Below are 27,985 nucleotides of genomic sequence, written 5' to 3' on the forward strand. Positions count from 1 at the left end.
AGCGCGCCCCAGCCGCACCGGACCTTGCGCTCATCCCCCGCGTACCCCACTTCTGCACAAACTTTTCTGACGCCCTCGCCCGTGGGGGTCGCGGCGAGCGCTGAGCTGTCCGCAGGGCTCCCGCCCGGCCGGACCCTAGCCACGCTGACCTCCTGCCTCTCGTAGCCTCAGTGGCGACCTCTCCAGGCCGGGCCGGGCACGGCACGCGAGGCGAGCGCGGCAACCACCGCGGCTCTCCGAAGGCTCCCGCGCCCCCCGGGGCAGCTGGGCGGGGTAATGCCCTCCGTGATGGAGAAGCCGAGCGCGGGCTCCGGGATCCTGTCCCGCAGCCGGGCCAAGACGGCGCCCAACGGCGGGCAGCCGCACTCGGAGGATGACAGCAGCGAGGAGGAGCACTCGCACGGTGAGCCCGGCGGCCTAGGGTTAAAGGTGCACCGGCACCGGGGACGCCAGTGGGGCGGGGGGAGTGTTGCTGACCACGGGCGTTTTAGACTGATGGCTCCTGCCTTCCAGGACTGGAGCCTCTGTCTTGCTTCTTCCCCCAGCCTGGGGGCTGCGGGCACTGGGAATCCGGAGGCTGGGCCCCTAGCTGCCAAGGAGGCGGTCCTGCCCACCCCCGCCCTGCCCTCAGTCTCTGAAGGACTCAGGCGGCCCTCCTCTCCACAGTTTTGGCTGCTCATACCTTGCTACCTTGTAGGGGACTGAGGTCTGGCTGGGGCAGGGGCTGGAAAGACACTTCCACACCGAGCTGTGAGGCTCATGGGGTGGGGAGGAGCTTTGGATTCCCTGCAGGGCTATGGTCCAGGTCTAGGGGCAGCACCCGCCTCCCCCCCCCCCCCCCCCCCCCCCCCCCAGCCAGAACAAAGGGCTCTGCTTGGCCTGGGCTCTAAACTGGCCCCTTGTCCTGGCACCCCCCCCATCTCTGCCGCCCCCGCCCCCCCCCCCCCTCCCATGGGTTATGACTAGGCAGGGTCTCTCCGTCTTTCCAGTTTCTTCTGTGGCTGAGGGCAACTGAGGGGGCAGATCAGGGAAAAAGTGAGCCTTCTGGAAGGTGGGGGCCCTGAATGGTCAGGAAGAGAACCCCAGGGCAGCCACCACCCCTGCCACATCCTCCTGTCCTCCCTCCCTGGAGTCCTGACTGTCTCCCCTGGCTCCGCAGACAGCATGATCCGCGTTGGAACCAATTACCAGGCCGTAATTCCGGAGTGCAAGCCTGGTGAGTGGCAGGACAGGCTGCAAAGGGAGGGGAGCGGAGGGCCCATGGCTTGGCCCTGAGCCTCACCTGGGGGAGCCCTTGGCTGGTGCCCGCTGGAAGGACAGGCCAGCGGGCGGGCGGGGGTGGGTGGCCCATGGCATGCTTGGTTTTCCTGCTCTGCCTTCCTGTCTGGGTCTCTGCTCCTCCTTCCCTTCTGGGCCTCACCTCACAGGCCCCATTCCTCTGCCACCCTCTGGCCGTGGGTCCAGGCCAGTGCCACCAGGCTGATCCTTCTTGCGCCCGTCTTTCAGAGAGCCCTGCACGCTACAGCAACAAGGAACTGAAGGGGATGCTGGTGTGGTCGCCCAACCACTGCGTGTCAGATGCCAAACGTGAGTGGGGCAGGATCCTGGTTCGTTTGCATCCCTGGGAGCCGGGGGCTTGGGTTCATGCCATTTGGTGGCCGGCTCTTCTCCCAAGTGGGCTGGAGGCTGAGGTGTGTGGGTTCAGCCCCTTCCCTGGGGCTCAGGCTCCGGGGCCTAGCCCCATCTGGGCGGGCTCGGGTCAGGAGGTGTAACCCTTTCTCCAATACCGGGCCCCTCCCACCCCCGCAGTTGACAAGTACATTGCGATGGCCAAGGAGAAGCACGGCTACAACATTGAGCAGGTGAGCCTCGGCCCCATAGGGATTCGGGCGGTGGGGGACGGGACGGTGCCGGGCGCAGCTGAGCCGAGTCGTTCCCTCTCCCGGGCCAGGCGCTGGGCATGCTCTTGTGGCATAAGCACGATGTAGAGAAGTCACTGGCCGACCTGGCCAACTTCACCCCGTTCCCTGACGAGTGGACTGTGGAGGACAAGGTGCTGTTTGAACAGGCCTTTGGCTTCCATGGCAAATGCTTCCAGCGGATCCAGCAGATGGTAAAAGCCCATTCCCCTTTGCCAGCGTTCCTTAGCCCCTCCGTTCTGACGAGCCCCGCCCGGGGCCCAGGGTCCTGGGTGGGTCCCAGCCCCTGGCATTGCCCTCCAGCTGCCTGACAAGCTGATCCCTAGTCTGGTAAAGTATTACTATTCGTGGAAGAAGACCCGCAGCCGGACCAGCGTGATGGACAGACAGGCTCGGCGGCTGGGGGGCCGAAAAGACAAAGAAGACAGGTGGGGGCCCTGGGGGCCCAGGGGCGGGGCAAGCTGAGCTCTGGGGGCCCTGGCCTCTGCCTCACTCCCTCCTTGGTCCCTGTGTCAACAGTGATGAGCTTGAAGAGGGACGAGGAGCCGTGAGTGAGGGGGAGCCAGATGCTGGAGACCCCAAGAGAGAGGTGAGCCCTTCCCCCCCCCCCAAGCTGGTCTGGCCCTGCCCATGCGCCCGCCTCGTCCTTGGGCTCCTCACCACCCACCCCTCTCCTTTCCCTGGCAGCCTCTGCCCTCTCGGCCCCTGAATACCCGCCCAGGCCCTGGGAAGAAGGAGGCCCAGGGGTCTCAGTACCGCCACCACCCGCTGCGAACCCGGCGTCGCCCACCCAAGGGCATGTACCTGAGCCCCGAGGGCCTCACCGCTGTGTCAGGAAGCCCAGACCTTGCCAACCTCACGCTTCGAGGCCTCGACTCGCAGCTCATCTCCCTCAAGCGCCAGGTGAGGGCCTGAGGAAAGAAGGGGCCCCGCGGACCGGGCCGCGGGCAGCAGGGAAGTACGTTGCGGGGACGGCTGAGGCGGAAGGTGTGTGGTGTGCACGCGCCGAGCCTGCCTCTGCCCCACCTCTTAGACGTCTGAGTCACGGCGGCGTTCTCTTCTGGATCTTTTATAGAAACTGGTCTGCGAGCGGGGGAGAACCCAGGCGCCTCCCCTACTGAGCTGTTGTGAGGGAGGAGCGAGCTGGAGGGGGGGGGGGGGGCGGCCACGAGCTGTGTTGGGAAGCAGAGCCATGGTGAGGGTTGGTACCGGTGGCCTTTCTGGCAGGAGAGTTTGAGGTGTCGCCTCTTGACCTTTTCAGGTGCAAAGCATGAAGCAGACCAATAGCGGCCTCCGCCAGGCGCTGGAGGGTGGCATCGATCCACTGCGCCCCCCTGAGGTAAGGTGGCTTCGGGTGTGGGTGAGGGAGGGGCTTGCCCCCCCCACCCCCCCACCTCCCCCACCCCCCCCACCTCCCCCATCTTGCGGAGCAGAAAGGGGAGATGGCCTCGGAGGGCAGGGCCTCTGTTGCCATAACGTCCAGTCTAGAGGATATATTCCCTGCTCTCCAGGCCAACACCAAGTTCAACTCCCGCTGGACCACGGATGAGCAGCTCTTGGCCGTGCAAGGTGGGTTAGACCGGGGGGAGCGCGGAGAGCGCCGGGAATCTCTCCCCAGCCTCCGAGGAGGAGCCGGGGCAGCGGGGAAGGGTCAGGGAAGGAGCTCGTTCTGAGGGGCGCTCACGCTCTGCTGCCCTTTTGACCCTCGCAGCCATCCGTAGGTACGGCAAAGACTTCGGGGCTATAGCCGAGGTGATCGGGAACAAGACTCTGACCCAGGTGAAGACGTTCTTCGTGAGCTACCGGCGCCGCTTCAACCTGGAGGAGGTGCTGCAGGAGTGGGAGGCCGAGCAGGACGGGGCGCCCGGAGCCCCAGTCCCCATGGAGGAGTCGAGGAGAGGGGCCCCCTTGCCAGCCCCAGCCCTGGAGGAAGACGACGAGGTGAGAGCGGGCGGAAGGAGCCCTTCCGGGAAGAGAGGAGAGGAGCCGGCTCCGTCTTTGGACGGGGACGAGGGCACGCTCGAGTCCGTTTCCCTTCTCTCCCCTCACAGGTGCAGATCACGTCCGTGTCGACGTCCGTGCCCCGATCGCTACCTCCCGTGCCGCCCCCTCCTCCGCCTCCCACCTCGCTGTCCCAGCCGCCCCCGCTGCTGAGGCCACCTCTGCCTACGGCTCCCACTCTGCTCCGCCAGCCACCCCCGCTCCAGCAGGGCCGTTTCCTCCAGCCCCGGCTGGCCCCCAACCAGCCCCCACCACCTCTCATCCGCCCGGCTCTGGCTGCCTCCCGCCACAGTGCCCGCCCCGGCCCTCAGCCCCCACCCACCCTGATTGGAGCCCCGCTGGAGCCTCCGGCACCGTCACTCTGAGCCCTGCGGCCCTCCACCCGCCAGAGGCTCCAGAACCCCGTGGCTGGCCGTCCTCGGACACCTCTGGCTTCACCGAGGACAGAAGGGACTAGAGCCCTTGGCCAGGTCTTTCGAAGACCCGGAGCTGCCAGCGGGCACAGTCTGGACCTCTGGGTTCTGCACTTGTTTCTGGCAGCTGAGGCTCCACCCCCCCGCCCGAGCCTGGGGCGGGGACTCGGGGGCCTTCTGAACTGGCCCGAGGGTACTTTTCTCTTCCTGGCTGGGGCTGGAATGGCTGCCTCCTAGTCTGCTGGGGCTGGGCCTTTGGGCCTTGGCCTTCGTGTAGAGGGGGTAGTGACCTTAGCTTGGGGGATGGGGGAGTGGACAGTGTAGGGGCTGTTCTTCCTCTTTCCTTTCTTTTAGCAATAAGTCAGGGTGAGGTGGGGAGGGGGCCGTAGGGGGGAGGCGGGCAGAGGTTCCTTGGGGCCTCAGTGTGGCCGAACTGGATGGGCAGCTCTCCTGTCTTCCGGAGCTTGCTGGGAAGTGCCATGGAGCTCTGAAGGTGCCCGCTATACCCGCTGCCCAAAAGCCTAGAGAAAGGAGGGCCGGGGACATATGCAGACATGGGTTTATTTTTCAATGTTTTTAAAAAATAAATAAAATCTTCCAAGTTCACTCAGTGTTCTCTCTTTTGCCCTTGAGGTCCCTGGGCTTTGCTTCCTGTCTGTGCCCCGAGGGTGGGAGGGAGCAGCCACCCAGCACTGGCCTCCCCCAGGCCTCAGACAGGAATCCATTCTGTCCTGCAAGGCTGGCGGGCTGGGCCACATCTTGCCCATGGGGACTGGGTCCCTGCCCGGTTGGGAGAAGAAACAGAAGGAGGCAGCTCAGATTCCAAACATTCTCTTTATTACGTGTTTGATCCAGAGGAGAAACTAAGTGCGGGTGGGGGGGGGGGGGGGGTGGGGAGGGGCCACCTTGCCTGGGAGGCCCCCCCCACGGGCCACCACCCTCTCTGGGAGCCAAGCCATGCCCTCCAGGCCCCTCAGAAGAGCACCCGGGCTGTTCCACTGGGCAGGAGGGATGGGGAGGGAGGAAGAGAGGGAAGAAGGGGGGGGTGGGAGCCCTTGGTCAGAGCCTGAGCCCGAGCCCACAGAGCCTGCAGTCGGGGCCTGGGGTAGGAGGGCTGAGGTTGGCTAGGCCCCTTCCTGGGACCCAAGGGCTCGCCTTGCCGCGGAGCCTGGGCTGGGAACAGGGGGGTGATGAGTAGGGGTGGAGTCATCGTAAATCAAAAAAAGAAAAAAATAAAATAATAAAATAAAAAATAAAACCCATCACAAAAAAAAATGTACAACTCAGGTGAGGGTGGGGGCAGCCTTGACGGGACCCCCTCCCCCAACTTCTCAGGAACAGAAACAGCAGAGAAATAAATTAAGGGATGCGGCGGCCGCCACCAGCCAAGCGCCCATGACCAGCCACTCCCACACTGGCCGAGGAGGTTAGCAAGCTGGGAGTCACTAGGCCTGTCTGTCCCCCCACCCCCTGGAGGGCAGATGCTCCCGGCCCTGCTGCCCTATCCAGCCTCCAGCCAGCGGGCCCGTGGAGGCCCTGGGCAGTGTCTCCTGAGAGGAGGGGCGACAGTGTCAGGAAGAAAAGGCAAGGCCGAGATGAGTGGTGAGGGGGAGTCACTGCTATGGAACTAGCTGGTGCCCAGATTAATGCCAATGAAGGGGCAGGGGAGAGGAACGGCGAGGGGCTGTGCTTTCAGACAAAGGCTCTCCCCTGGTGGAGAGTGCCCAGCATCCCTGTTCCGGAGACTAGCAGCCCAGGCGGCCCCCTGGGGGCCGAGGAGCCCATCTGCCCTGCAGTCCCCTCCCCTCTCCCGGCCCCGGGGTCAGCCCCGCCTTCTACCCAGGAGGGGTGGGAGAAGATGGCACAGACTTTTGAGGAGGGGAACAAAAGTCCCCACAGCAGCTTGTGGAAGGAAATGCCCGGCTCTGGGGAAGGAGGGGCAGAGGATACAGTGTGGAGGGGGCCGGGCCCCGGGGCCGCGCCTGCCAGCCCGGAGCTGCCGCCGCCCCCCACCCCCCAACTTCAGGGCTGCGCAGCGCCCCGCCCCCAGCCCCCCGGTCCCCGGCCCGGCCGTCCGGGCCTCCAGCCCTGGGGCCCGAGGTCAGGGGAAGGCCACCTCTGGTGGTTTGCTTGGAGGGGAAGGAGGGAAGGAGAGGGGAGAAGCCCAAAGTGGGCCTGGCGGAGGGCCTGACGGGGAGCTCCACCACTCTTGCCTGAGAGTGTTCCAGCCCTGAGCCACCCTCCCGGGAAACCCCACAGATCCAGTCTCAACTGTCCCGATGGGGCGGGGAGGAAAGGTGGCCGCTGGGATTTTTTTTTTTTTCTTTTTTCTTTTTGGTAATAAAAAATTTCTTGGTTTAGGCGAAATACTCTGTGCAACCGCAGTACCGAGGGGGAGCCCCGCCCCCCCAGCCCTCCCCCCCCTTCCTTGGCCTCCTGTGGGGGAGAGGGGGGAAGGGGGGGACTTTCTGGGCAGGGGCAAATGTTGGGGGGCAAGAACCGTCTCCCGTCCCCCCCAAACATGGAAGAAGAAAAAAAAAACCCAATCGAGGAGGGCGGGAGGGGAGAAGCGCCAGCAGGGGGAGACAGACCAATCCATCTCTGCAGTCTCGCCCAGGTGGGTCGGAGCCCGGCCCCAGCAGCTACGTCCAGCTGGCCCGCCTCCGTCGCCCCCCACTCCCGGCAGCCTGTTAAAGCTTGAGCTCGTTGGCTATTTTGGAGGCAATGTTTTTGAAGGCCATGGAGGTGCCCGATATCCGCTTAAATCGCACGCCGTTGAGAGACAGCCGCGGCAGTTTGCACACCTCCATCTCCCACTGCACGAAGTTCTCGTGGCCCGGCGTGCCGTGCATGCACAGCAGCATGTACTTCTCGTGCAGCTCGCTCTGGCAGCTGTTTGCGTCCAGCACCTTGCGGATCTCCCGCATCATCTCATTGGGCTCCATGGAGCTCGTGGTCTTCATACTCCACGTGAAGCGTAGCGAGCGCGGCTTGGCCTCCCGAAACTCCTCCTTTTCTTTGTCAGTGCCTCCGCCGCCCACCACGTGAGGTCTGCGGAGAGGGCAGAGGCGGGGGTGGGGGGGGTGGGGTGTCAGGCCCGGGCCGAGGCACCCCACCCACGGGAGAGCCACCCTGGCAGATGGGCCCGGAGACCAGACAGGAGAGCGGGAGGGTGGCCCGGAGGCGACAATGACAATGCTGGAAGAGGGAGCGGCAGACCTGGTGGGGGGGGGGGGGGAAGCAGAGGGAGGGTGAGAGGGGTGGGCGGTTTTGCCACCTGCATCTCTCTCTCAGGGAGGGCGGAGAAGGTGAGGAGAAGCCAGGCCCCGGCAGGGGACGGGAGGGCGCCAGTTCCATGCTTTTCTCGGAAGAGGGGAGGGTCAGGGGAAAAAAGGGGAGCACGTGCTCAACAGCCCTGAGCGGTTCGCAGACTGTGGACAGAGAGTAGCGGCTGGCCACAAAGGTGAGCCGGGCAGTGGGGAGGAATCTGTAGCCCCAGCCGCCCAGCCTAGGGGTCCTGCTTCCAGAATACATCAGCTGGGGTGTGGGGATTCTCTGAGGAAAGGGAGGTCCCAAGAGGGTGGGGACCGGGCAGAACCACTGGAGGAAGAGCCAGGTGGCAGAAGGAAGACAGGAGCAGGAGGCTCGTGGCAAGCCCGGTGGCCCGGGCAGGGCCGGTGCTGGCTCCGGCCCTCTCACCTGAGCGTCTCCACTCGGTCTTTGCTTTCAGGTTCATTCAGGTTCCTCAAAAAACAGAGCGAGGGAGAGTTTAGTGCTGGGACCTCTCGCTCCTTCCGCCGCCGCAGACCCAGGCGAGGGTGGGTCTGGTGAGGCGCCACCGGTGGGTGAGCGGGACCCGAGCCCGAAGGCCACTCGCCCGTCACCTGGCAGGCCAACACGGCTCTGCAGCACCTCACACTGGCGGCTCGCCTGTCCCTTTCCGGCAGGGAGCCCGGCACATGGGGCCTGTGCCCCCCCACGCTCCCAGAGCTCTGTGCTGGGGAGAAGGAGCCTCTGCTCCAGGGAGGGAGGGGGGTGTGGATGTGCAGACACACGCATGGGGCACAAGCCACAGCATGAGGCAGCTCCCCCGCCAGCCCACAGCCAGGGCCTCACGCTGTGAACGGGTCTTCAACATCAGCATACCCAGGCCCCAGAGCCCTGGTCCTCTCGAAGGGAAGGGGCCGGGCTGGGGGGAGGGGGGGGAGGGAGGGTAGACAGAAGCCTCTCCCGGGAGGCTCAAAGAGCCAAGAGCTGGAACTGCCTGGGGATGGGTGCCTGGGGAAGGGGAGGGGGAGAAGGGCCCGAGGCAGGCCGTGGACAAGCCCGCCTCCCCCATTCTTTTATGACTCCCCTGCCTGCCAGGCTGCCAGGCCATCTGCTTGTACAGAACGGAGGAGAGAGGGCAGGGCAGGGCCAGCACCTCGGGAGGGTGGGTGGGGAAGAGGTCTGGCCCCGCTGAGCGGCTTCTCCAGCTCCTGGCGGGAAGATGGGTGCCTGGAGCCGGGACACTGGGGACTGCAGAGGCGGGCAGGGATGTGAGGAGGATGAGAGAGAGCGGCAGCGGCACACGGAAAAGGAACACGAAGACACAACAGACACACGAATGCACACCAGCGCGCTGCGAGCGGGGAGCCCGGGCTGTGCAGGGGAAGGAGCCTGCTGCTCTCCCCAGCCCCACCTGGTTCCTGCCCTGTGGGTGGAGGCGCCCTGTCACCGGGGCCTGTGAGTCAACAGCTAGCCATGCAGTGAAGAGCTGGGTGGGGAGCAGTGGGTGGAAAGGGGAAAGCCTAAAGACCCCATCTTGGCATTAGTCAGTTGGGTCACCAACGTGCCTGCCGGTGTCCTAGCCCCAGCACGGGGCCTGGGCCGACAGCCTTGGGGAACCAGTGCTCCCGACCCGGCCCTTGGGTCTTCAGTTGGGTATCTAGCCCACCCAGGCCTCCAGAGAGGATGAGGACGGGGCCAGAGGGTGGTGGCCCAGCCAGGATTCAGTCTAGGAAGGGAGATGTCTGAGGGAGGGGGCGGGATCTCCCACTGTTTTTCCAGGACTATGGGGTAGGTGGCTCCCGCCCCAGAACATCCCGGCCCCCGGCTCTCTGGAAGCCATTGTCCTCATCCGGAGAACACAGCCCAGAAGACAGGTGGCCTGATTCGTCCAGATACGTCCTGCTGGAGGCAGGAGGTGTGCTGGGTGGTGGTGGGGTGGGGGGCTAGTTCTAACAGGAGCTGCCAGAAGGGGGTGCCGTGCCCACTCGTGAGGCAAAGGCTCCTTGGGCCTGGAAGCATCACGCTGGAGCCTTAGGACGCCGGCGTCCCTGTAGTACTTCCGAAGTCCTGCTATCCACAGGACGGGGGCAAGAGGTCACACAGCCCTGAAGTTCAGGGGACCAGAGAAGGGGAAAGACCAGGAGACCCAGAATGAGGCACCATCCCAGATGCACTTGCAACCGTCGTGGAGCTTCTTCACAGCGCATGCACAGACAGGGGGAAGGGCCAGGAAAGGAACCCAATGCTTGCGACCGAAACCCAAACCTGGGGTGGGGATGAGGAGACAATCTTAAAGGGAGAATTCCCTGAGAAGATCCCCCTTGCCTGTGGACAGGCTCCTCATTTGCAAAGCCATCTGCCCCGAGCGGCCACCCAGTCAGAGGCGGTCTTCATCCCTTTAAGATGGCAGAGAGAGGGCCACACAGACGTGGTTAGCAGACGGAAGAGGGAGCAAGAGCCAGAAAAGGGGAGTTAATGACGGAGGCAGGACACGGGACGCAGACACACACACACACACACACACACACACACAGCGGGCTGAACGCCTACCTTCTGGCAAACCTGAAAGACAGATTTCTAAAAAAACAAACAAAAAAAGACAAAATAAAAAAAGAAATAAAAAAAAAAACCAACAAGACAGTATGTGGATAAGCAGGTGGGGAGTGGGCTTTACAGGTTCAACGGTCACCCCATTTGTGGAAGAGCCGCTCAGCGAGACGAGAGTCCTAGACACTGGGACCTGCCCCCGTCCCGCCCCGCCGCCCTGCATTCCAAGGCTGGAAAGGGGCACGGTTCCTGGCTGCTCCAGCTGAGCTGACTGAAGTGCACCAGGAAGGGCAGCAAGCCTGCTCTCCCCAAGCCCGCTGCTGCTTCTGGAGCTACCCTGAGGTGGGAGGGCAAACGGAGGGATGGAGACAGATAGCAGATAGCGTCCTGCCGGGCAGGATTGCTGGCTGCACCGTAAGCATCACAGCTGTCTCTCTGGGGCAGCTGGGGACCTGGGGACCAGGTGAGAGACCTCATGAAGAGAACTCTCCCCCGCCCCCCGCCCTTGCTGCTCAGGAAAGCCTCAGCACAGTGGGCTGCGAGGGAGGAGGCCACCAGGCCCTCACCAGCTACTTCACTTCTGGCCTTCTTCCTGGTGAGCCCGGGGCAGAAAGACGAGGCTGGGGCAGAGGGTGCAAACTTAACCAGCTGAGTGGGGGGAAAGGAGGTCAGAGGGGGCGAGACGAAGGACCCGGAAACACTCTTCTTGCCGGCCCAGCCTGGCTCAGGCCTCATGACTTTGCAGCTGCGTCACCAAATATAAGTTTCCATGGGAACCCAGGAGAGAAGAGGGGGGCTTTTATTTTAGCATCTGAGTTCACACTCTCCTAGAGAGGAGGCGGCATTGGCCATCTGCTCTTGGGGCCAGAGAACGAGGGGTGTGTATAGGAGTTGGGGAGAGCCTGAGAAGGATGGACGGGTCTGGGATCATGAGGTGCTGACAAAGACCCAACTTCTTAGGCTTTCCTTAAGGCCTCTTCTAACCCCAGGACCCAAGCTTAGTGCCGAGTCCCCACCCCCACTCCCAGGCAGGTAGGAAGCCCTGGCCTCATTCTCTCTGCCACCCTAAGCCCCCGACTCACCTGCGTACAAACTTGGAAGTGAATTTGCTAAAGATGCTCCCCGAGGCCCCCCGCCGGCCCTGGCTGTTGCCAGAGGGAGACGCTGGGGTCACACCGTAGGGCAAATTCTGCTGGTCCCGCACCTGCCGGAGCTGCCCAGCGTGGAAGGTGCTTCGACTGGACACGCCCCGGGGGAAATTAGTTCGGTCTGGGGCTCCACCACTGCTGCTGATGTTGTGGGCGGAGGGGGAGGCGACAGGGACACGCTGGGGGGCCGTGCTGTGGGAAGAGAGGTGGGGGTGGGGGAAATGCATCAGGGCACAAGAACGTCATCACCACCGAGCACTTGTGGCATCCTGGGGTGGGAACAGGGGAGGGGGACGCTGGGGCAGAGGCAGCCATCACGGAGGACACAGAAGGAAGGGGTGTGACCACTGAGGACACCAGAAAGGAGGACATCTGGGTGGAGGTGGGAGGAGATGGTTTGGGGGAGGGAGGGAGGCAAGGGAGGATACGTGTGTGGAGAGCAGAACAGGCCGGACAGAAGAGGCTCCTTGGGAGCTAGGCACACTGGAGCCTCAAGGGGACAATGTCGACCAACCCTCAAGGATTTGAATCCCTTTGATGCTGACTGTCCCTGGGGTCCTAAGGAAGTCCAGGAAGGCTCAGAACAAAAAGGCTTCCTTCTGGAGCCTCGGGACGGCTTCTTGCATATCTGTTCTGAGAGGGAGAACTGGAGGAAAAGAGGGGCATTAAGCTATTTTTTTGTTCCCTCTACTTCCTGACTGCAGGGGACAGAGCCATTGCTTGTGGCTAAGATGCCAAAAACAGAGCAGGACCCCCGGGGAGCGGGGAGAACTCGTTGGGAGGGGGGGGGGCGGGGGGGGCAGGCTGAGGGCACCAGGTGCGCCAGGTGCCCCAGCACACTTGCCTGGGCCGCGGCACCTCACAGTTACTGTCCGTGGGGGGCAGCCCAGTGGCCTTGTTGGGGTGCACGGAGGCCGACATGGATTTCTGGTGCTGGCGGGGCCGGGCCGCAGAGACTGCGGCGGAAGCAGAAGCCGTGGAGGCCCGGGACCCTGGCATGGTTAGGCTAGGAGACAAAAGCAGCGAAGAGGCCTGGGTTAGGGGTGGGTGGGGGCAGGAGGCTCAGGTTAGGAAGCAAGGGCAGGGCAGCAAGGGCCAGAGCCGGGGAGCCTCGGCAGGATGCAGGTCAGGTCTGGGGAGCAGCAATGGGACTCAAGTCAGAGACCAGGAAAGCGGGGCTGGGAAGCGGAGCACCGGGGGTGAGGAAAACGAGGCCAAAACCCGGGGGGAGGAAAACAAAAGTGCAGAAAAGCCGACGGGATGGAACTGCCTCTGGGTTGCACTGGTCCCCTAGGAACTCTAAGAACAAGGATGTTTTGTCGACAGAAAGAGCAGGGTGTTGGGGAATTTTCATTAAGCTCGGAAGAGGAGGAGCCAAGAATGCAACACACCAAGAGATGCTGACGGCCAAGGCTAGGGGACCTCTGTTCTCACGGGCACAGCCGGGGTCACCCTCAACACGTATGCCCCTCAGGTGGGGCATCTCTCGGTTCTGCCCTGAGCTGGGGCCACCAAACCAAAGCCTCAGGCACTGGGGCCTAGAGGAGCGCCGTTGCTGTGCCCTGGCTGCAGTCAAGAAGCCCGAAGGTGGGCGTGCCTGGCTGGCTCAGTCGCAAAAGCGTGCACCTCTGGATTTCAGGGCCGTGAGTTCGAGCCCCACGCTGGGTGCCAACATTGCTTAAATAAAATAAATAAATAAATAAATAAATAAACTAACTAAAAAAAAAAAAAAAAAAAAAAAGGAAAGAAAAAACCCCACCAAATCAGGCAAGAATGCAGCCGAGATGACCATGGAGTCTCACTCGGTGTGCCTGCTGCAAGGAGCAGTCACGGGAGCACAGGGGATGGGAGACTTGAGGTGGGGGGTGGAGAGTGGCAGGGAGGAGGGCTGGTGCGTGGACAAGCTGGACTGGACAGAGCCAGGACGGAACTCCAGGGAGCAGGAGGGGGGTTGCTGACAGACGTCACCGCCGTGAGATGGCTGTGGGGAGCATGGTAGGCAGGGCCTGGGTCCACTCACCTGTCTTTGCCATTCTGGATGGAGGCCTGGCCAAGGCTGGCCCTCTCCAAAAGGGGGGAATTCCTGCTTCGGTTTGTGCTGGTGGAGAGGACGCTGTTCTGTGGGAAATAAAGGGCAGGGCTGTATCACAGACACCCAAGTGTTCTGTTCACAGGACTGGCTTTGGGGAAAGAAAGGATTCTGCTTTTCAAACTCTTGGGGGTAGGCTTTGTACAGCAAGCAAACATGGCCCCGGAGGCAAGGTCAGGGAGGCAGCTGGAGGGAGCTGCTTGGAGAGGGCTGGCCCCACTGCAGGAGGGACGCTCACCGTGGAAGGGGTGGGGGTGGTCTTCTTCCTCTCCAGGCCGGGCAAGGGGCTGGCGGGCACTTTGGCTGTGCTGCTGGCCTTCCGCCCTGACTCCCGGTCGTCCTCAGGCCGCTTATTTTCTGCGTTATTACTCTGAGTCTTCTTAGAGTAGGAATTGGACGTGGGAATGGCAGGACCAGCTGCTGGGTCAGAGGAGATGGATAAGGGCGAGGGGCCAACTAAGTGTCACACGCGCGTGCGCGCGCGCACGCACGCGCGGTGCTCTCCTTCAGGCCTGCCAGCAACCTGGCAAACCCCATTTGAAGTTGAGCAAAGTTAAGTGACTTGCCCAAGGCCATGCTACTAAGACGTGGCTGAAGTGGGACTGAAACTCAGCAGTGTCATCCCAAGCCCCCGGAACCTGTGTCCTTTCAGGAGGGGGTGAGTCCGCCACCTGCAACTCCCCAAAGCACTCACCCTGGTCACTGAAGCGCCGCTGCTTGGGGTTGGCTGAGACGCTACGCTGTACCTTGTGGGAGGGGGAAGGGGCATTGCTATTGGTCAGATCAGCTGAAGGCCGGGGCTTCAAGGTGATGGTGTCACCCTCCAGCTGCAAGCAGAGAAAAAGGAGGTAGAAATCATGTGGAGATGCGCACAGATGGACCCACTTACACACCACCTTGCCCGACACAAATCCTCCCCGGACTCCCATGGGACATACTCCTGCAGGAGCCAGGTGCATCTAAACACTCCTGGAGACACACAGGCCCGGACACAGCTCCTGACACACAGAGCCAAAGACTCCCGGCCCCCAGCACACGGAAGACCCCCACCCCAGGGAGGGATACACGTGCCCATGGGAACACACATTCAGACTCCGAAACCACACCCTCCTGCTCCCAGCTAGATCGTTCCTGACCAGGCAAAGGTGAGAACCAAGAGAGGGAGTCCTACACTTCCAGGAGAAGAGCAGGGCGGGGAGGCCAGGAGTGCATGTGGGGACACGCAGATGGTGTGCAAGACCACTCTCCCACACACACCCAGGGACTCACACACAGACACGGTTACCCAGACGGGCACAAGAACAAACACGAAGCCTCCAGATGAACAGACGGGAGGACGGACATACATGCGCACAGATACAGACAGCCAGACACCAGCGACACAGACTCAAGACCCGTATAAGAAAGGCACAGAGACCCACACACCCAAACACCTGCAGACAGACACTTCCAGATGCAGAGGGACACAAACACATGGAAACACACACGAAGATTTCTCAACAGACAAAGAACTGATCCAGCCAGACCGACCTAAACCCGGCCTAACCAACACAGACTGAGCCAGATCTACTCACCCTCCTGGAAACCCAACCCAGGCCCAGACCCCACCAGCCTTCCTATTCGTTCACTGACAGAGACCAGTGAAAGCAAAGGCCAGAGAGCTTTACCCACCAGAGCTGAGGCTTAAAATTCGTCAGCAGAGAGCACACCTACTCAGAGAGGAGCTTCTGCCCTCAACGGGTGCTAGAAGCACGGGGTTGCCAGTGACAGCAAAGCTGGCCAGCAGGGAATAGAGCAGGGGGCACACACCTCAGAGCTCTTGTAGCCCAGGAGCAGATAGGTGGCCATCACCTCGTTGTACCTCTGGCCCACCAGTGAGTCCTGGATCTCTTCCCGTGTGTAACCCATGGACACCATCAATTCTGCACAGGGGGGACATACAGTTAAGGCTGGTCCTGAGTCCTAGGGAGTTCAACCTCACGGCTCAGCAGATCCTCACCTGTCCGCCGGGGGTCCTTGTAGTCAGGGAGTGGCTCCACATAAGGCTTTAATTCGTCATCTTCGTGACCCACATTCATCCATCGATCTTTCATGATTTGCTGGGGGAGCAAAGGGAAGCGTTAAGGGCAAGGAGGAAAGAGACTCAGCTTGGAGGTGTCCCAAGGAACCCAGAACTTTCCAGTCAGCTGGGCTCCTGGCTGCTCACCTCTAAAGTGCCTCTCTTGCTGGGATTGAGAATGAGAAATTTCTTAAGCAGGTTTTCACAGTCCGTGGACATGTAGAACGGAATGCGGTATTTTCCCCTCAGTACCCGCTCCCGTAGCTCCTATAGTAGGAGAGAAATTTATTATTATTATTTTTTAGTTTTTTTAATGTTTATTTATTTTTGAGAGACAGAGAGAGATCGAGATAAACAGACAGAACACAAGCAGGGGACGGGCAAAGAGAGATGGAGACACAGAATCCGAAGCAGGCTCCAGGCTCTGAGCTGCCAGCACAGAGCCCGACGTGGGGCTCAAACCCACCAACTGCGAGATCATGGTCTCAGCCAAAGTGGAGAACTTAACCGACTGAGCCACAAAAGCACCCCGAGAAATTTATCATTATTATTATTATTTTTAGGTAAGCTCTATGTCCAACCTGGGGCCTAAACTCACGACCCTGAGATCAAGAGTACCCTGGGTCTACTGACGGAGCTGGCCAGGTGCCCCAGCAGGAGAGAAATTTAAATCACCCCAAGACCAAGGTTAGAAACCTAATAGCCAGGCTTCTGAGAGCTTAAGACTTGACCAGGCAGATACACATGAAACACGGTAGGAGACAGAGAGCCGGAGACAAGGCACCTCACCAGAGAGGCACTGAGGTCAAATACGCCGTGCCCGTTAGCTTGACCAGCCTGAGGCCTGCCATCCAAGTGCCTTGGAAGGGTGAATGGACACACAATCTATAATCTATCCCATCCCTAGAGGAAGGAACTGAGGCCATTCCACTGTGTGCGGAAGGCCCAGTGTCTCCTGCCATACCTTTACCCAGCCCTCCTCTGAAGCTCTGGCTTGGGAAAAGGGTAGAGGTGGCAAAGGTCAGAGGTCAGGGGTAAGACCAAAGGGGCTGAGAATGGAAAGGAGAAGCAATAAAAATGACCTAAGCCTGGGGCATGGGGCTGGCTCAGTTGGTGGAGCACGTGACTTGATCTCGGGGTTGAGTTTGAGCCCCACGTTCAGTGTAGAGATTACTTAAAAATTAAATCTATCTATTTTTTTTATTTAATTTTTTATAATTTATTTATTTTTTATTTATTTAATTTAAGACCTAAGCCTGTGCTTCACTCCACCTTGAGGTTCTGTCCATCAAAAGGCAGGGACCCGCTGACCAGTGTATACAGGATAACTCCCAGGCTCCACACATCCACCTCGGGTCCGTCATACTTTTTGCCCTGGAAGAGCTCTGGGGCAGCATACGGGGGACTGCCGCAGAAGGTATCCAGCTTGTTCCCAAAGGTGAATTCGTTGCTGAAGCCGAAGTCTGCAATCTTGATGTTCATATCAGCATCCAAGAGCAGGTTTTCCGCCTGGGAGGGAAGACGGGAAGATGGAAAATGTTCGGACCGAGCGGACCACGGGAAGGCATCGAACAGGAAGGGGCTGTGGGGGACGGGAGCACAAACAGGAAGTCGTCCCGTCTCAGAACATTCTCCACCAACTCCAGGGCAGGCCTTCGGTCCGCGTGAAGAGGCTGGCCTGGAGGAGGGCAGCGCGGGCCACCCCTCACACGGGAGGCCACGGGAGCGCGCGGGGGTCGCCGGGCTTCCGCCACGTCGGGCTCAGGTTAATCGCGGTCACGTCTGCTAGGACTGGGGGGCCAGGCGCCTGCGAGGTAGTCCACACTCTACCGTCTCAGGGAGAGAGCGGAGTGGGTGCGCGCCTGCAAAGCAGCTGGGGGGCAGCTGCGGGACACTCAACGTCCCTCCCTCGGTTGGCGGCCGGAAGGGCCAGCACAGCCCGCGGCTCTCCTGACGCGCCTGGCAGCACTGGAAGGTGACGTGCCCAGCGAGGAGATGGCAGAGACCCTCCGTTCGCTGGCCGGCTGACCTCTAAGTCCGGTCGTAAGGCCTACAGCGGAAGCGGCCCCAAGGGCTTCCTCATCGTCTCCAAAAAATTAAAGGCTAGAGTCTCCCTGAACTCTCAGGGCCTGATGGTTAGGTCACCGTCGACAGGGGGTGAACAACCCAAAGCTGACTCAGGGACAGGGGACGAGGGCACGTCTTACCTTTAAGTCTCTATGAACAATAAACTTCTGGTGACAGTACTGCACAGCAGACACTATCTGGAAGGAAGGAAGAAGGGTTAGGCGAGGGGCACCCGAGGGCGGGATGGCGGACCTGCGCTCCGGTGACCTAGTTCCAAGCTGCCACATAGATAAGCAAAGCCCGAAGGACCCTCCACAGGCCACTTAGAGACAGGCAGCTCCTCCTTGTATGCCAAATCCCAAAGGGCAGAGGTGGGGCCCACACTCCGCACAGGGAGCCACACCCACCTGGCGGAATTTGGCTCGAGCCTCTTTTTCTTTCATCCTGCCATGAGCCACCAGGTAATCAAACACCTCTCCTGCAAGACACAGGGGTGGGGTCTAGGTCGGAGCTTACCGGGGCCGGGGAACACGGGGGCCCGTGGGAAGAGGTGGTTCCACACCTACCTCCGCTAGCGTACTCCATGACCAGGTAGAGAGTTTTTTCAGTCTCGATCACTTCAAATAACTTAACTGCAACAGAAAGGGCCGAGCCGTGAGTCAGAGAAGTAGGAGGGGCCACACGCTGAGCCCTAACGTGAACAGGGGCATCCCGGGGATGAAAGGTCCCCCCACCCCGCCCCTGCCACAAGGGCAAGCTCCTCTCGTGGCAGCCACACTGCTAAGAAGAGCCCAGGGTGCCAGGGGCAGGGCTGGATCTTGAGCTGGGCATCCCCAGAGGCATCCTCAAAGACTCCCGACTCCAGAAAGCACTGCCTCGGGGAGGGACACAGGCTGGGAAGTGGAGCCGTGCTGTGGAGGAGGAAGGAAGGAAGGAACGGCATCTGGTTCTCACCTATGTTGGGATGATTCAAAACCTTCATTATTCTTACTTCGCGGAATAGCTGGAAAATAAAATACCAGGGGTCACGCTTGCTTCACTTGCTCCCCTCAGGTCCCCTCCAAACGGAGCCACTGCTTGAATTCTTTTCCCAAGAGAGAAAACAGGCGAAGGAAAGAAATGGGGCAGCCGTCCAGGTCCCCCATGCCTGTCCCTGATGGCTGAGAAGTAGGTGAAGGGGAACGAGAGCAGAAGCGTCGGCAGGAGGAAAGCTGGGCTCTAGCGACTTGCACCCTGGGGTTCAGCATCTGGCTAAAGCGGCCAAGTGTCCTGTGTTGCAGTCTCCCCAGATCCAACCCCCAAAGAGCAGACGGGTTTGGCTGGGTGCCTCCGAAGGAGGGAGCGTGAGCCCGTGTACATGAATATTCAGAACCAGGGCTGCTGCTAAAGTTCAGTGACAAAACAGCCTCCAGCTTGGTCTGTGTGAAGGGGTGGGGGCTGGCAGGGGGGTCCCCACCGTCTTCTGGTTTACAGAAGTCAGAGGGCTCTGCACTGGTGGGCAGGCCCTTCTCTCCTGGGCCTCTGGGGTGGTGACAGAAGAAGCCGCTCCTATATATAGCTGATGCCAATTTTAATCAAGCCCACCTCCACACACTCACGCTCTCTTTGTGAAACAAAATCAGGGACTCCAAACCATGTATTTCCATAAAGAAAGATGACAGAAACGAACTCCATCCCCTCTGCGGGGGCCAGAGAACTGGAGGTGGGATCTTGGTAACTTCCAGGCCTCACCGTTTGCACAAAGAGCAGAAGTAGTTGTTTGCATTTTGTTGTTTTTTGGGGGGGTTGGGGGTGGGAAGGGGAGGAGAGGTCTCTCCAGGACCTCTGGAGATAATTCAGGATATAGTTCATGGAATAAAGTGAACACGTTTTTTTTTTTTGTTTTTTGTTTTCCCTTTAAGGAGGTCCGAGAGCTTTTGTGAGCTGAAAAGGAAGAGACGGGCTTTCCAATCTTCAGGAATCTGATTCTGAACTTGGCTCCCTTTTCACGTTAGAGCCCAGGTTTCTCTTGCTTTCTTCCCTGGTCCAGCAGTTGTCTTGGATGAGAGGCAAAGTCCTAGACGCCACCTCAGGGGTGGTAAGCAACACTGAAATGGGGCTGGAGGCAGCTGCCTGGGTTCTTCCCCTGAGGGCACCCACTTGGCCTGGAAGGGACATTCTCTGGGAGAACATGGAGTTTTCTGGGCTCAGCTGAGAACCCTGAGGGGGCTAGATTCTTCAGTGTTGTCCTTCCTCCGGATCACTGCTGGGATCAGATTTAAACAGAGTGATTCGGCCAGAATCAGACTGGCCTTGGTAACAGAGTGTGTTAAAAGGCTTTTAAACTGGCTACGTTTGTCCGGGATTGGTGCCTTCCAGCCAGTCAGGAAGAGGCAAGGAGGAAAAAGAGGTAGGAAATAAGATGGCCAGGCTGACTCTGGCAGTTATCATATGGCAGGCTGGACCGCACCAAAGACCAAATGGCCCACACCAAGCTGGCTCCTACTCTGTAGGCTCTGAGCCAACATGTCAAGAGTAGCCCTCTTTCCCTTTCTTCGGGAAAGCCCCAAGCAGGAAAGCCCTGGTGATGACAGCAATGTTTCCTCTGAACCAAAGAACCTTGAGGGGATCCCGGGGCTTGAGTGGGCATCAACCAGGAAACACTTTGGTTTTGACTGCCAGCGTGTCAAGGCACCTCAACCTCCACACCGTAATTCTGTGAATGCCTCTCTCAATACCAGCCCCCAAGCCCTAGTCCTAAGCTTCTCAATCTCACTGTAGTTGACTGTTAGCATGAGGTTATGCCCTCTCTTAAATAACAGGGTGCTCCTGAAAAGAAAATTTCAGCTCACCTCGTGAGAGAACCAGGTGAAGCAAGATCAGGAAATCTGAGCCAGGGTCAGCTGGAGTATGGGGGCACAAGGAAATCTGACTGACCTGAGCAGGGGAGGCTTTTGGGGAGCCAGATGGGAGACTTCCTCTTTCCCCCAACTGCTGGAGCCCAGCACGGGAGGAGAGGGCAGAGAGTGTCCAGTTCTACGTCAACCCATCACTGGCAAGCTGTCTCATTCTGCAAATCAAAGCCTCCTTTTCGCGTTCCTACCGGCTCTTCATAGTTTCCCGACCGGGGGGTATGTGTTCCCACCTGGAGGACTCCCCTGATCAGCTAAGACCGACCTCAGTTTCCCACTGTAAATAAAGGAGGGAAGAAAAAGTTCGACCTCATCCAGCGAACACTACATGTGGATGACTCTGTGACTTTTAGCCAAGAGAAGCCTAGGAGTGAGAAGGCAAATTGGGACTACCTGTCCTTAATCTGCACAAACTGTCAGGGGCTTGAAACTGGAGTCGAGCTTCTAAAAACCCAACCTTCTATACTCATCCCCTAAAAGGCTGCTGGCACGGAATCTGGCGGCAGACTCCCTGCCCCCTCTTATCCCTGTACTTCTAGAGCCACTCCCCTGGATCGTTCTAGATCTTGGAATCACCAAACGCATGTTTCTAGAAATGGCTAGGAACGTTGTGTTTTTGCATAGGGCCACAGGCCAGCAGATGACACGATGCAGGAAGTAGGTCAGACAGACAGGCCAAATGGCAGGGAAGGGCAGAAAGACTTCTAAAGAGCCAGTGCCCGTGGCCAGGAAGCCTACCCAGGGGGAGTCAATGCAGTGGATCCCATCAGAGCCCCACAGGCAGCAGAGCCACAGAGCACTGGGGACAGTGAAAAGACGAAGAGATTTTAAAAATGGGGATTCAAGGGGAAGCCCACACGGGATCGCTGACCCCTGATGAGAGGTTTAGAAAGAACAGAAGATGTTGTATGCTTACTTTCTGGAGGCTGGAGGAGTTCAGTTGAGTCTTGTCAATGATCTTCACAGCTACCTGCACATGAGACAAAAAGCCCAAGTTTCCCTCTCTGAACAGGAGAGACCCAGGACTCGACTCTCCCTCCTCCTCTAACCCCATCCCCGTCAACACATCTATCTGTCCAGATTTCATTTCCAGCTGACAAATAAGAGGCGGCTGTGGCAGCAGTCCCACCGCTACCTCCTGGGTGCCAACAGTTGGGGGGTGCGGCCACGCCCCACGGCCCGTCCCCAGAGCTCACCTCCTTCCCGGTCAGGATGTGCCGGGCCAGCTTCACCTTGGCGAAGTTGCCCTTGCCGATGGTCTTAAGGAGCCGGTAGTTGCCGATATGGGGCTGCTCGTCAGCAGAGGCGGCTGAGTTGCGGCCCCGCAGCATGTTGGACTTACTGCTGGGCTTGGGGTCAAGGTGTCCCAAGGTGGGCTGTGGGATGGAAACACGCACACCTTTCAGGACGCTGACTTCTCAGTTCCCCTTATCGTTGCCCTTAGCTCTCCGCAAAAAAACCTAAGAGGCTGGGGTGGAGGTGGGTGGGGAGGGGCGGACGGCAGGGGGCTGGCAGGCAGGCAGAGTCAGAAGGCAGTGGGGGGAGGAGGAGGAGATAAGGAGCGCCGGTCTTCAGTGCCAACATCCCGTGGGCGTGGGAGCCCGGGCCCTGCACGGCAGGGCGGTGCAATCGGCCCTTAACAACCCACCAGCCCTCCACGTCCCGCGGGAGAGCGCCTCCTACTGCTCGCCCGGCTGCCTCTTCACGCCGTGAGGCTGCGCAGCAGAACATCAGAATTCCTTCCCGGCACTCAGCGCCATGCCGCCCTTCACCTTCACCTTTAGCATTTGTCACTTTACACCGATTTGCCGTCCATCCCGTTGAGACGGGAGCGCATGAAGGCGGGCGTACGTCATTTACTCACTGATACACCCCAGCCCCTACACGATCTGAATTCTGGGAGATGCTCACTCAAACACCTGCGCAACGAACACGCCGAATGACAGGGTCTGAGCAAGGCAACCGTCTGCCCTCCCGGGACGGCCCGCAGCTCGGGCCAACGGTGTGAGGATGCAGAAATGACAGCAACGGCACCGAACAGCTCCGCATACGTGACACAAAAAGGGTGCAACCCAGACGAACGCACACGTGTCCACGAAGACTTGTGCGTTCCTCAGGGGGCTAAACCCGGAGTCACTGTGTGACCCGGCAGTGCCACTCCCAGGTGCAGCACATCACAGAAGTGGAAACAGACGTCCACACAAAAACTCATACACCAGTGCCTGCTGGTAACAGCCCACATTCACAACAGCCAAAAAGGGGAAACAACACAAACGTCTGTCAGTTGGCAAACGGACGGACACATTGCAGGATATCCACGCTGTGGAATATTCGTTGGCAATCAGAAGAAATGAAGCAGTGACACGCGCTACAACACGGACAGACCCTGAAAACCTTCCACTACGTGAATAAAGCTGGTCACAAAGGACCACGTATTGTATGAGCCCATCTATTTGAGATGTTGAGAACAGGCAAATCCAGAGAGACAGGAAGATCAGTCTAGGGCTGAGGAGGGTGGAGATTTAGGGGGGACAACTAAGGGGTACGAGGTTTCTTTCTGTGAGAACGAAAATCTCCTAATGAAATGCTGATTGTGGTGATGGATACACAGCTCTGTGAATTTACTCAAAGCCAGTTAACTGTACACCTTCAATGGGTGAATTGTGGGGCGCCTGGCTGGCTCAGTTGGTCGAGTGTCCGACTCTTGATTTCGGCTCAGGTCACGATCCCTGGGTGGTGGGATCGGCCCCACGCTGGGCTCTGTGCTGAGCATGGAGTCCGCTTAAGGTTTTCGCTCTCTCCCCCTCTGCCCCTCTCCCTGTGCACACTCTCAAATAAAAATAAATGGGTGGATTGTATGGCATGGGAACGGGTGAATACAAGTGCTGGGAGTCTGGTCTGATCTTGTTTGGAGCCCCACTTTTACTCTCAAAGAGCACCAGACGCCCTCACTCCCACATACTGGGGCAAAATGCGGCGAGAGCCTCGTCCTAAAACCATCCAGAGCTACCTTGACAAGTCTGTGTGGAGACAGCGTGGAGGAGAGCGGGGTGACCAGAAGAGTGTGAGTCAAAGTTCTTCCTTTCATGGCCCCCTGGGGCTGTAATGAAGCCCTTCAAAACCACAGAGGAAAGAAATGACTTGCTACCACCCAAAGAACTGTCCAGGGTTTCTCGAAGAAGCTTGCTTCCCTAACCAGATGCTTTCAAGGCAGAAAAACAACAACACAAAGCAAATAGCCTGCTACTGACGGTTCCCCCTTCTTCCTTGCCGTCAAGGAAGGCCTTTTTTTCTCTTTGCATGGTAGCTGCTGGCTGATTTGGGGTAAACTGTCTGACTCGGATCCTGAAAGCTCATGGATTTAGGCCTTCGAGGAGAAAAAAGATCCCATGCATATGGCAGCTTTTGAAGGGAAAGGTTCCTGACATCTCAGCAGAGTCCCTTTTAACTTCTTTTGCCCTTTAGGGAGCGTTCTCTCTCCTGCAAGTCCTCACCAGTCAGGTCCTCAAAGCCTTTGCTGCCTGCCCACTCCAGCCCACCCAACTCTCTTGGCCTCTGTGCTTCAGACACCCGGTTGCTCACTTAAACCTGGTTGGTCCTCAGTGTTTGCCAGAACAGATTTTCTTTTTCTTTCTTTCTTCTTTTTTTTTAATGTTTATTGTTTTGAGAGAGAGTACAAGCAGGGGAGGGGCAGAAAGAGAGAGAGGGCGAGGGACAGAGGATCCCGAGCAGGCTCTGTGCTGACAGCAGAGAGCCCGATATGGGACTCGAACTCACAAGCCATGAGATCATGACCTGAGCCAAACTCGGGACACTCAACCGACTGAGCCACCCGGGCGCTCCTAAGACCAATAGGTTTTCAAACATCTGTTTTTTGCTCTGCCCATCCCTCTTGGTGTCCCTGGCTCCAGGGGCTGGTCGCCGCGGTACAACAGGATGGCTTTCCCCGCCAGGCTCAGCTGCGCACTGGGCCTCAAAACATCAACTAAACACAAGAGGGGCCCTGCCATCCACCTCCCTCCTTTCAGGGGTCGAGAGGTGTGGTTACGGGTGCAAATGCCAGAGACAAATCCTAAATCTGCCAATTACTCAACACATGCTAACTTTATTATTATCAACACCACCCTTAAGAGGGAGATGAGAGTACAAAGGGTGAAGGAAACCATCCAAAAGATGACCAGTGCACAGTGATTCCGCACATCTGGGTCAGGAGATGGTCTAGCGGGTGCCGAGGAGCTCTGCCCAGCAGAACTAGGTTCAAGTCCTGGCTCCCCTACTTACTGGTATTAGTTTCCTCATCTGTAAAGTGGTGATAAAATATTCCCAACTTCACTTGAGGTGAGAGAACACACATAAAATGCTTTATCCAGTGCTGCGTGAAGAGCGACCCGTATCGCAATTATTTTTAGTTCCCAAATACTATTGTCTTTGTCAACAAGACTTCCACCTCTTAGTGGAGCCCTCCTAGCCTGCACCAGCGCCTCCAGCCTTCACGGGAGGCGACTAGACAGGACAGCCGTGAAGGGCTGGTTCCAAGCCGGGCATCCGGAACAGAGGGAAGGTTCTGCTTGTCCAGGACCCAGAGAAGCAGACAACAGGGGCTGTGCTCTTTGATCCCCTGCTCCCAAATTCACCCACTCCCCTTTCAGGACCGAATCACCCAACTCTCAGGACTCAAAAGAGTGTAGTGTCCCTCCCTTTCGCCTCTTCTCTGAGACACAGCAGGGATGGGGGGGGGGGGGCAGGGTGAGGAGAGCCCAGGGGAGGAAGTGAAGAAAGGAGAAAGGGAGTGGAGAAAAGAGAAAGTCTCCAGTAGAAAACGTTTCTTGGACCGAGGCCCCATGTGAGGTGGCCACCCTGAAGGCTAAAGTGGAGGTAAGGGCATGGAGACCGTCTTGTCTCTTCCACGGTCCTGACTAGGCCCACTCAGCGCAGACCCAGATCTCACTGTGTGGGGGGCTGAGGACTGGCTGCCCTTCCAGGCCCCCCCCCCCCAGCCCCCAGGATTTCACTAAATCCACACTCTTCCCTCCACCTCTGTCCTCCTTGCTCACAGTAAGGTAAGAACACCAGACATCCCCAAAGCTCTGGCCCACAGCATACCACAGGCAGACCCTTAAAATCTGAGCATGTCTGTTGCCAAGTTGACAGCCTGGCTCTCAGGCAGCTTTTGGAAAGAACAGGGGGTTGCCCTGTGAGGCAGTATCTGGGACCAAGGGCAGACCACACAGGTTACTCAAGCACGGTTGACTCAGAAGCAGGACTTGAACTGCTTCGGGGGCTCAACAGATGGTGGAATGAAGGACCCAGGGAGAAGAGAAAGGGCCTTCTATCCAGTGGGCCCTTCAACCTGGGATCTCCAAACTCAGCCTTAGGCGTGTTGCCAGGTTCGCCCGGAAGACAGCCTCCACCCCGGAGGCCCAGCGCTGACTCAGGTAGGCAGGGCCCCTTCCCTAACGCTGGGGGCTCCTACCAACAGTTCTCCCCGAGCACAGTGCTCCCCGAGAACGGCTCATGCTGTGGGGCTGGGCATTCAGGCCTGGCCTCAAGTGTCCTGAGACTTCCCCAGGACTCGGAAGGGTGACAGACAGGCACTCCCTGGCCAGAGGCACAGTACGCCTGGGCCCCGTGGGAGGAAGAAAAGGGTCCCCCGGGCACTGGCCCGGGGCGGGCGGGCGGCCGGCCGCCCCAGATCCCAGTCTCCCACCGGCACACTCTCCCTGGGCCTCCTCTCACCCTGGGGGGCGCCTGCTGACTCAACCCGTGGAGACTCTTCTGGTATTTGCCCCCTCTTCCCTTCCCAGCCAGTACCTCTTTCCATGAATTTTACTACCTGTGCTAGCGCCTGGCTCCACTTAGCAATTCTTTAAAGATCCTGTGTTTGGGTGGGAGGATGGGGGCAATCCTACAGCAGAGAAGGGGAAAACATACCCGGCTGGAGAAAGGGACAAGGACTACCGGCAGCTTCCATTCAGCGGAGCCCACAGCAGAACCTGTCAGGCAGCGAGGGCAAAGTACAGAGGCCGGGAAGAGCCAGGCCCAGGGCGGGGGCTGCCGGCTCTGCCAGCCACCCTTACTCAGCCGAAGCAGGCGACACCTTCCACCACCTCCTCAGTGAAAAACAGTGAAGCAGCCAGGCCCGAGCAGCTCCTGCCTGGGAACCTGGACTGTGTCGCAACCGAAACCACCAGTAGCAGAGGGAGACCGGGCTTGGCAAGGAGAGCAACAGGGACGAATAGCCCCACAGCTTCCCGCAGGCCAGGGCCTGGTGGCCAGAAAATGCACGCAGTCCCAGGACACTACACCGGGAGCAAGGTGGGAGGAAAGGGACAGGAAGGGAAGGGGAAGGAAGGCAGACAGAGAGAGAGAAAGAGGCGGGTTTAGATCAACTTCCTTCTCCCTTCCCCTCCCCCTCCCCGGAAGCGGGCTGCCCCACCCTCCCCAAGGTGCTTTGCCGGGTAACAGCTGGGAGAGGGTGAGGAGCCTCACTCCAGCCAGGGCGGTCATAAAAGTCCTTATCTCACCCGCAGCAGGTGGGACCTGGGTAGGGGCTCCAATTGGCTGGGAGGCGTGTGCGTGAATCAGGCGTGCCGACCCAGAGAGCAGCAGCCTTGCTGCTGAACCGGCAAACTACCCGCCGAGAACAAGGCGGGGGTTAAGCAGAAACCAGCAATCCAACAGTGGCAGATGGACCTCCTGCTTCACAAAAAGCAGTGTTTAACTTAGAAAACGCATAATCCACTTAGACATAAAATATTCTGGACATCATTTCAGGGAGTTCTGGGACCCCGTGAAGAAGCCCCTTTAGAGGCCGATGGGTTCTAGACTAAAAACCTTCGTCACTGATACAGAATGAGGCATTTAATTCTACAACTTGCCCAAAAGATGGAGAACCAACCAAATGTCCCTCTGAGTCCCTTCCAGCCCTGCCTCTGGGAGTCCATCCCTAGGTTCCTGCCTAACCTCCAGGTAGTCTCCATCACCGCCCCCCTCCCACCCCAACAATACTGTTTTAAGAACTTGGAGGGCTGGGGGCAGCAGGGATGCTGGAGCTCATGCCTTCCCCCTGCAAAGCCCTGCTGTCTGGGCACCTGCTTAACATGGGGCTCCTGGAGACCCCCCCCTTGTCTGAGTTCTGAGTCCTGGGCACACCTTTCTTCTGGCTCCCAGATCTCCTTCGAATTCCTTCCATTTCTCCGGTTAGGATCTTTCCCACTAAGAAACTCTTGAGAGATCTCACGCTGGTAGGCCATAAACCCCTCTATGGAATGGCAAACGAAGGCTCCTCTGTGCACCCCCCCCCCCGCCCCGCCCAGCACCTGAGCACAGATCCCAGGGAGACCACACTACTCAGTGTTCACCTAACACATGAGCCCTGGCCAACAGATTTGATGTTTCTGACACTACCTTCTGCTGCCGCGTATTTCCTACGCTCCCCACCCTTATAGGTAGCATCCTCACGTTACGTGTGCGAAACTGAAGCACAGAAGGTGTGAGACTTGCCCAAGGTCCCATGGCCTCCCAGCACAGAGTGGGACTGGAGCCCAGGGCTTCTGTGTCCACGCCACCACTTGCCTGTTC

The 27,985-nt window shown here is 59.1% G+C and overlaps 2 protein-coding genes across 9 annotated transcripts in view; one reads left to right on the forward strand and one right to left on the reverse strand.

Annotated features, from left to right (window-relative positions):
- The first annotated feature begins 271 nt into the window (after positions 1-271).
- On the forward strand, positions 272-4,939 carry RCOR2 (REST corepressor 2). 2 transcript variants are annotated; one of them, XM_053899575.1, is made up of 12 exons: positions 272-403; positions 1,160-1,216; positions 1,507-1,587; positions 1,810-1,862; positions 1,952-2,113; positions 2,223-2,347; positions 2,439-2,508; positions 2,607-2,822; positions 3,181-3,258; positions 3,431-3,488; positions 3,631-3,860; positions 3,971-4,939. In XM_053899575.1, exons 1-12 carry the CDS (start codon positions 277-279, stop codon positions 4,283-4,285), a joined length of 1,572 nt encoding a protein of 523 aa, XP_053755550.1. In that variant the 5' UTR covers positions 272-276; the 3' UTR covers positions 4,286-4,939. The 2 variants fall into 2 exon arrangements, with proteins under 2 accessions (XP_053755550.1, XP_053755551.1); XM_053899576.1 differs by lacking the exon at positions 3,631-3,860.
- Positions 4,940-5,148: 209 nt separating this feature from the next.
- The window catches only part of MARK2 (microtubule affinity regulating kinase 2), a 57,595-nt gene continuing 34,758 nt past the window's right edge, over positions 5,149-27,985 (reverse strand). Inside the window, exons 1-19 of one of the 7 annotated variants that reach the window (XM_053899571.1) lie at positions 26,336-26,717; positions 21,601-21,780; positions 21,321-21,374; positions 18,468-18,516; positions 18,080-18,145; positions 17,921-17,991; positions 17,654-17,710; positions 16,719-16,955; positions 15,594-15,713; positions 15,387-15,486; positions 15,197-15,309; positions 14,082-14,214; positions 13,626-13,804; positions 13,319-13,416; positions 12,143-12,304; positions 11,233-11,490; positions 10,154-10,180; positions 8,033-8,077; positions 5,149-7,384 (exon numbers count right to left, since the gene is read on the reverse strand). In XM_053899571.1, the coding sequence (XP_053755546.1) occupies positions 7,024-7,384; positions 8,033-8,077; positions 10,154-10,180; positions 11,233-11,490; positions 12,143-12,304; positions 13,319-13,416; positions 13,626-13,804; positions 14,082-14,214; positions 15,197-15,309; positions 15,387-15,486; positions 15,594-15,713; positions 16,719-16,955; positions 17,654-17,710; positions 17,921-17,991; positions 18,080-18,145; positions 18,468-18,516; positions 21,321-21,374; positions 21,601-21,735 (2,265 nt within the window). In that variant the 5' untranslated portion in view covers positions 21,736-21,780; positions 26,336-26,717 and the 3' untranslated portion in view covers positions 5,149-7,023. Of the gene's footprint in view, positions 7,385-8,032; positions 8,078-10,153; positions 10,181-11,232; positions 11,491-12,142; positions 12,305-13,318; positions 13,417-13,625; positions 13,805-14,081; positions 14,215-15,196; positions 15,310-15,386; positions 15,487-15,593; positions 15,714-16,718; positions 16,956-17,653; positions 17,711-17,920; positions 17,992-18,079; positions 18,146-18,467; positions 18,517-21,320; positions 21,375-21,600; positions 21,781-26,335; positions 26,718-27,985 lie in introns of those variants that run through there. The other 6 variants (XM_053899568.1, XM_053899572.1, XM_053899569.1 and 3 more) reach the window with 6 other exon arrangements.

Source organism: Panthera pardus, unplaced genomic scaffold (genome assembly GCF_024362965.1).
Source record: "Panthera pardus isolate Hobbes unplaced genomic scaffold, ASM2436296v1 HiC_scaffold_12, whole genome shotgun sequence".
NCBI lineage: Eukaryota > Metazoa > Chordata > Mammalia > Carnivora > Felidae > Panthera > Panthera pardus.

What these genes read in the sequence shown, in the direction of transcription:
- RCOR2 (XM_053899575.1), top strand. Translation starts at nt 277, where the DNA reads ATGCCCTCCGTGATGGAGAAGCCGAGCGCGGGCTCCGGGATCCTGTCC. An exon ending in ACGGCTACAACATTGAGCAG is followed by an intron (nt 1,863 to 1,951) that starts GTGAGCCTCGGC and finishes CTCCCGGGCCAG; the next exon opens with GCGCTGGGCATGCTCTTGTG. An exon ending in TCATCTCCCTCAAGCGCCAG is followed by an intron (nt 2,823 to 3,180) that starts GTGAGGGCCTGA and finishes TGACCTTTTCAG; the next exon opens with GTGCAAAGCATGAAGCAGAC.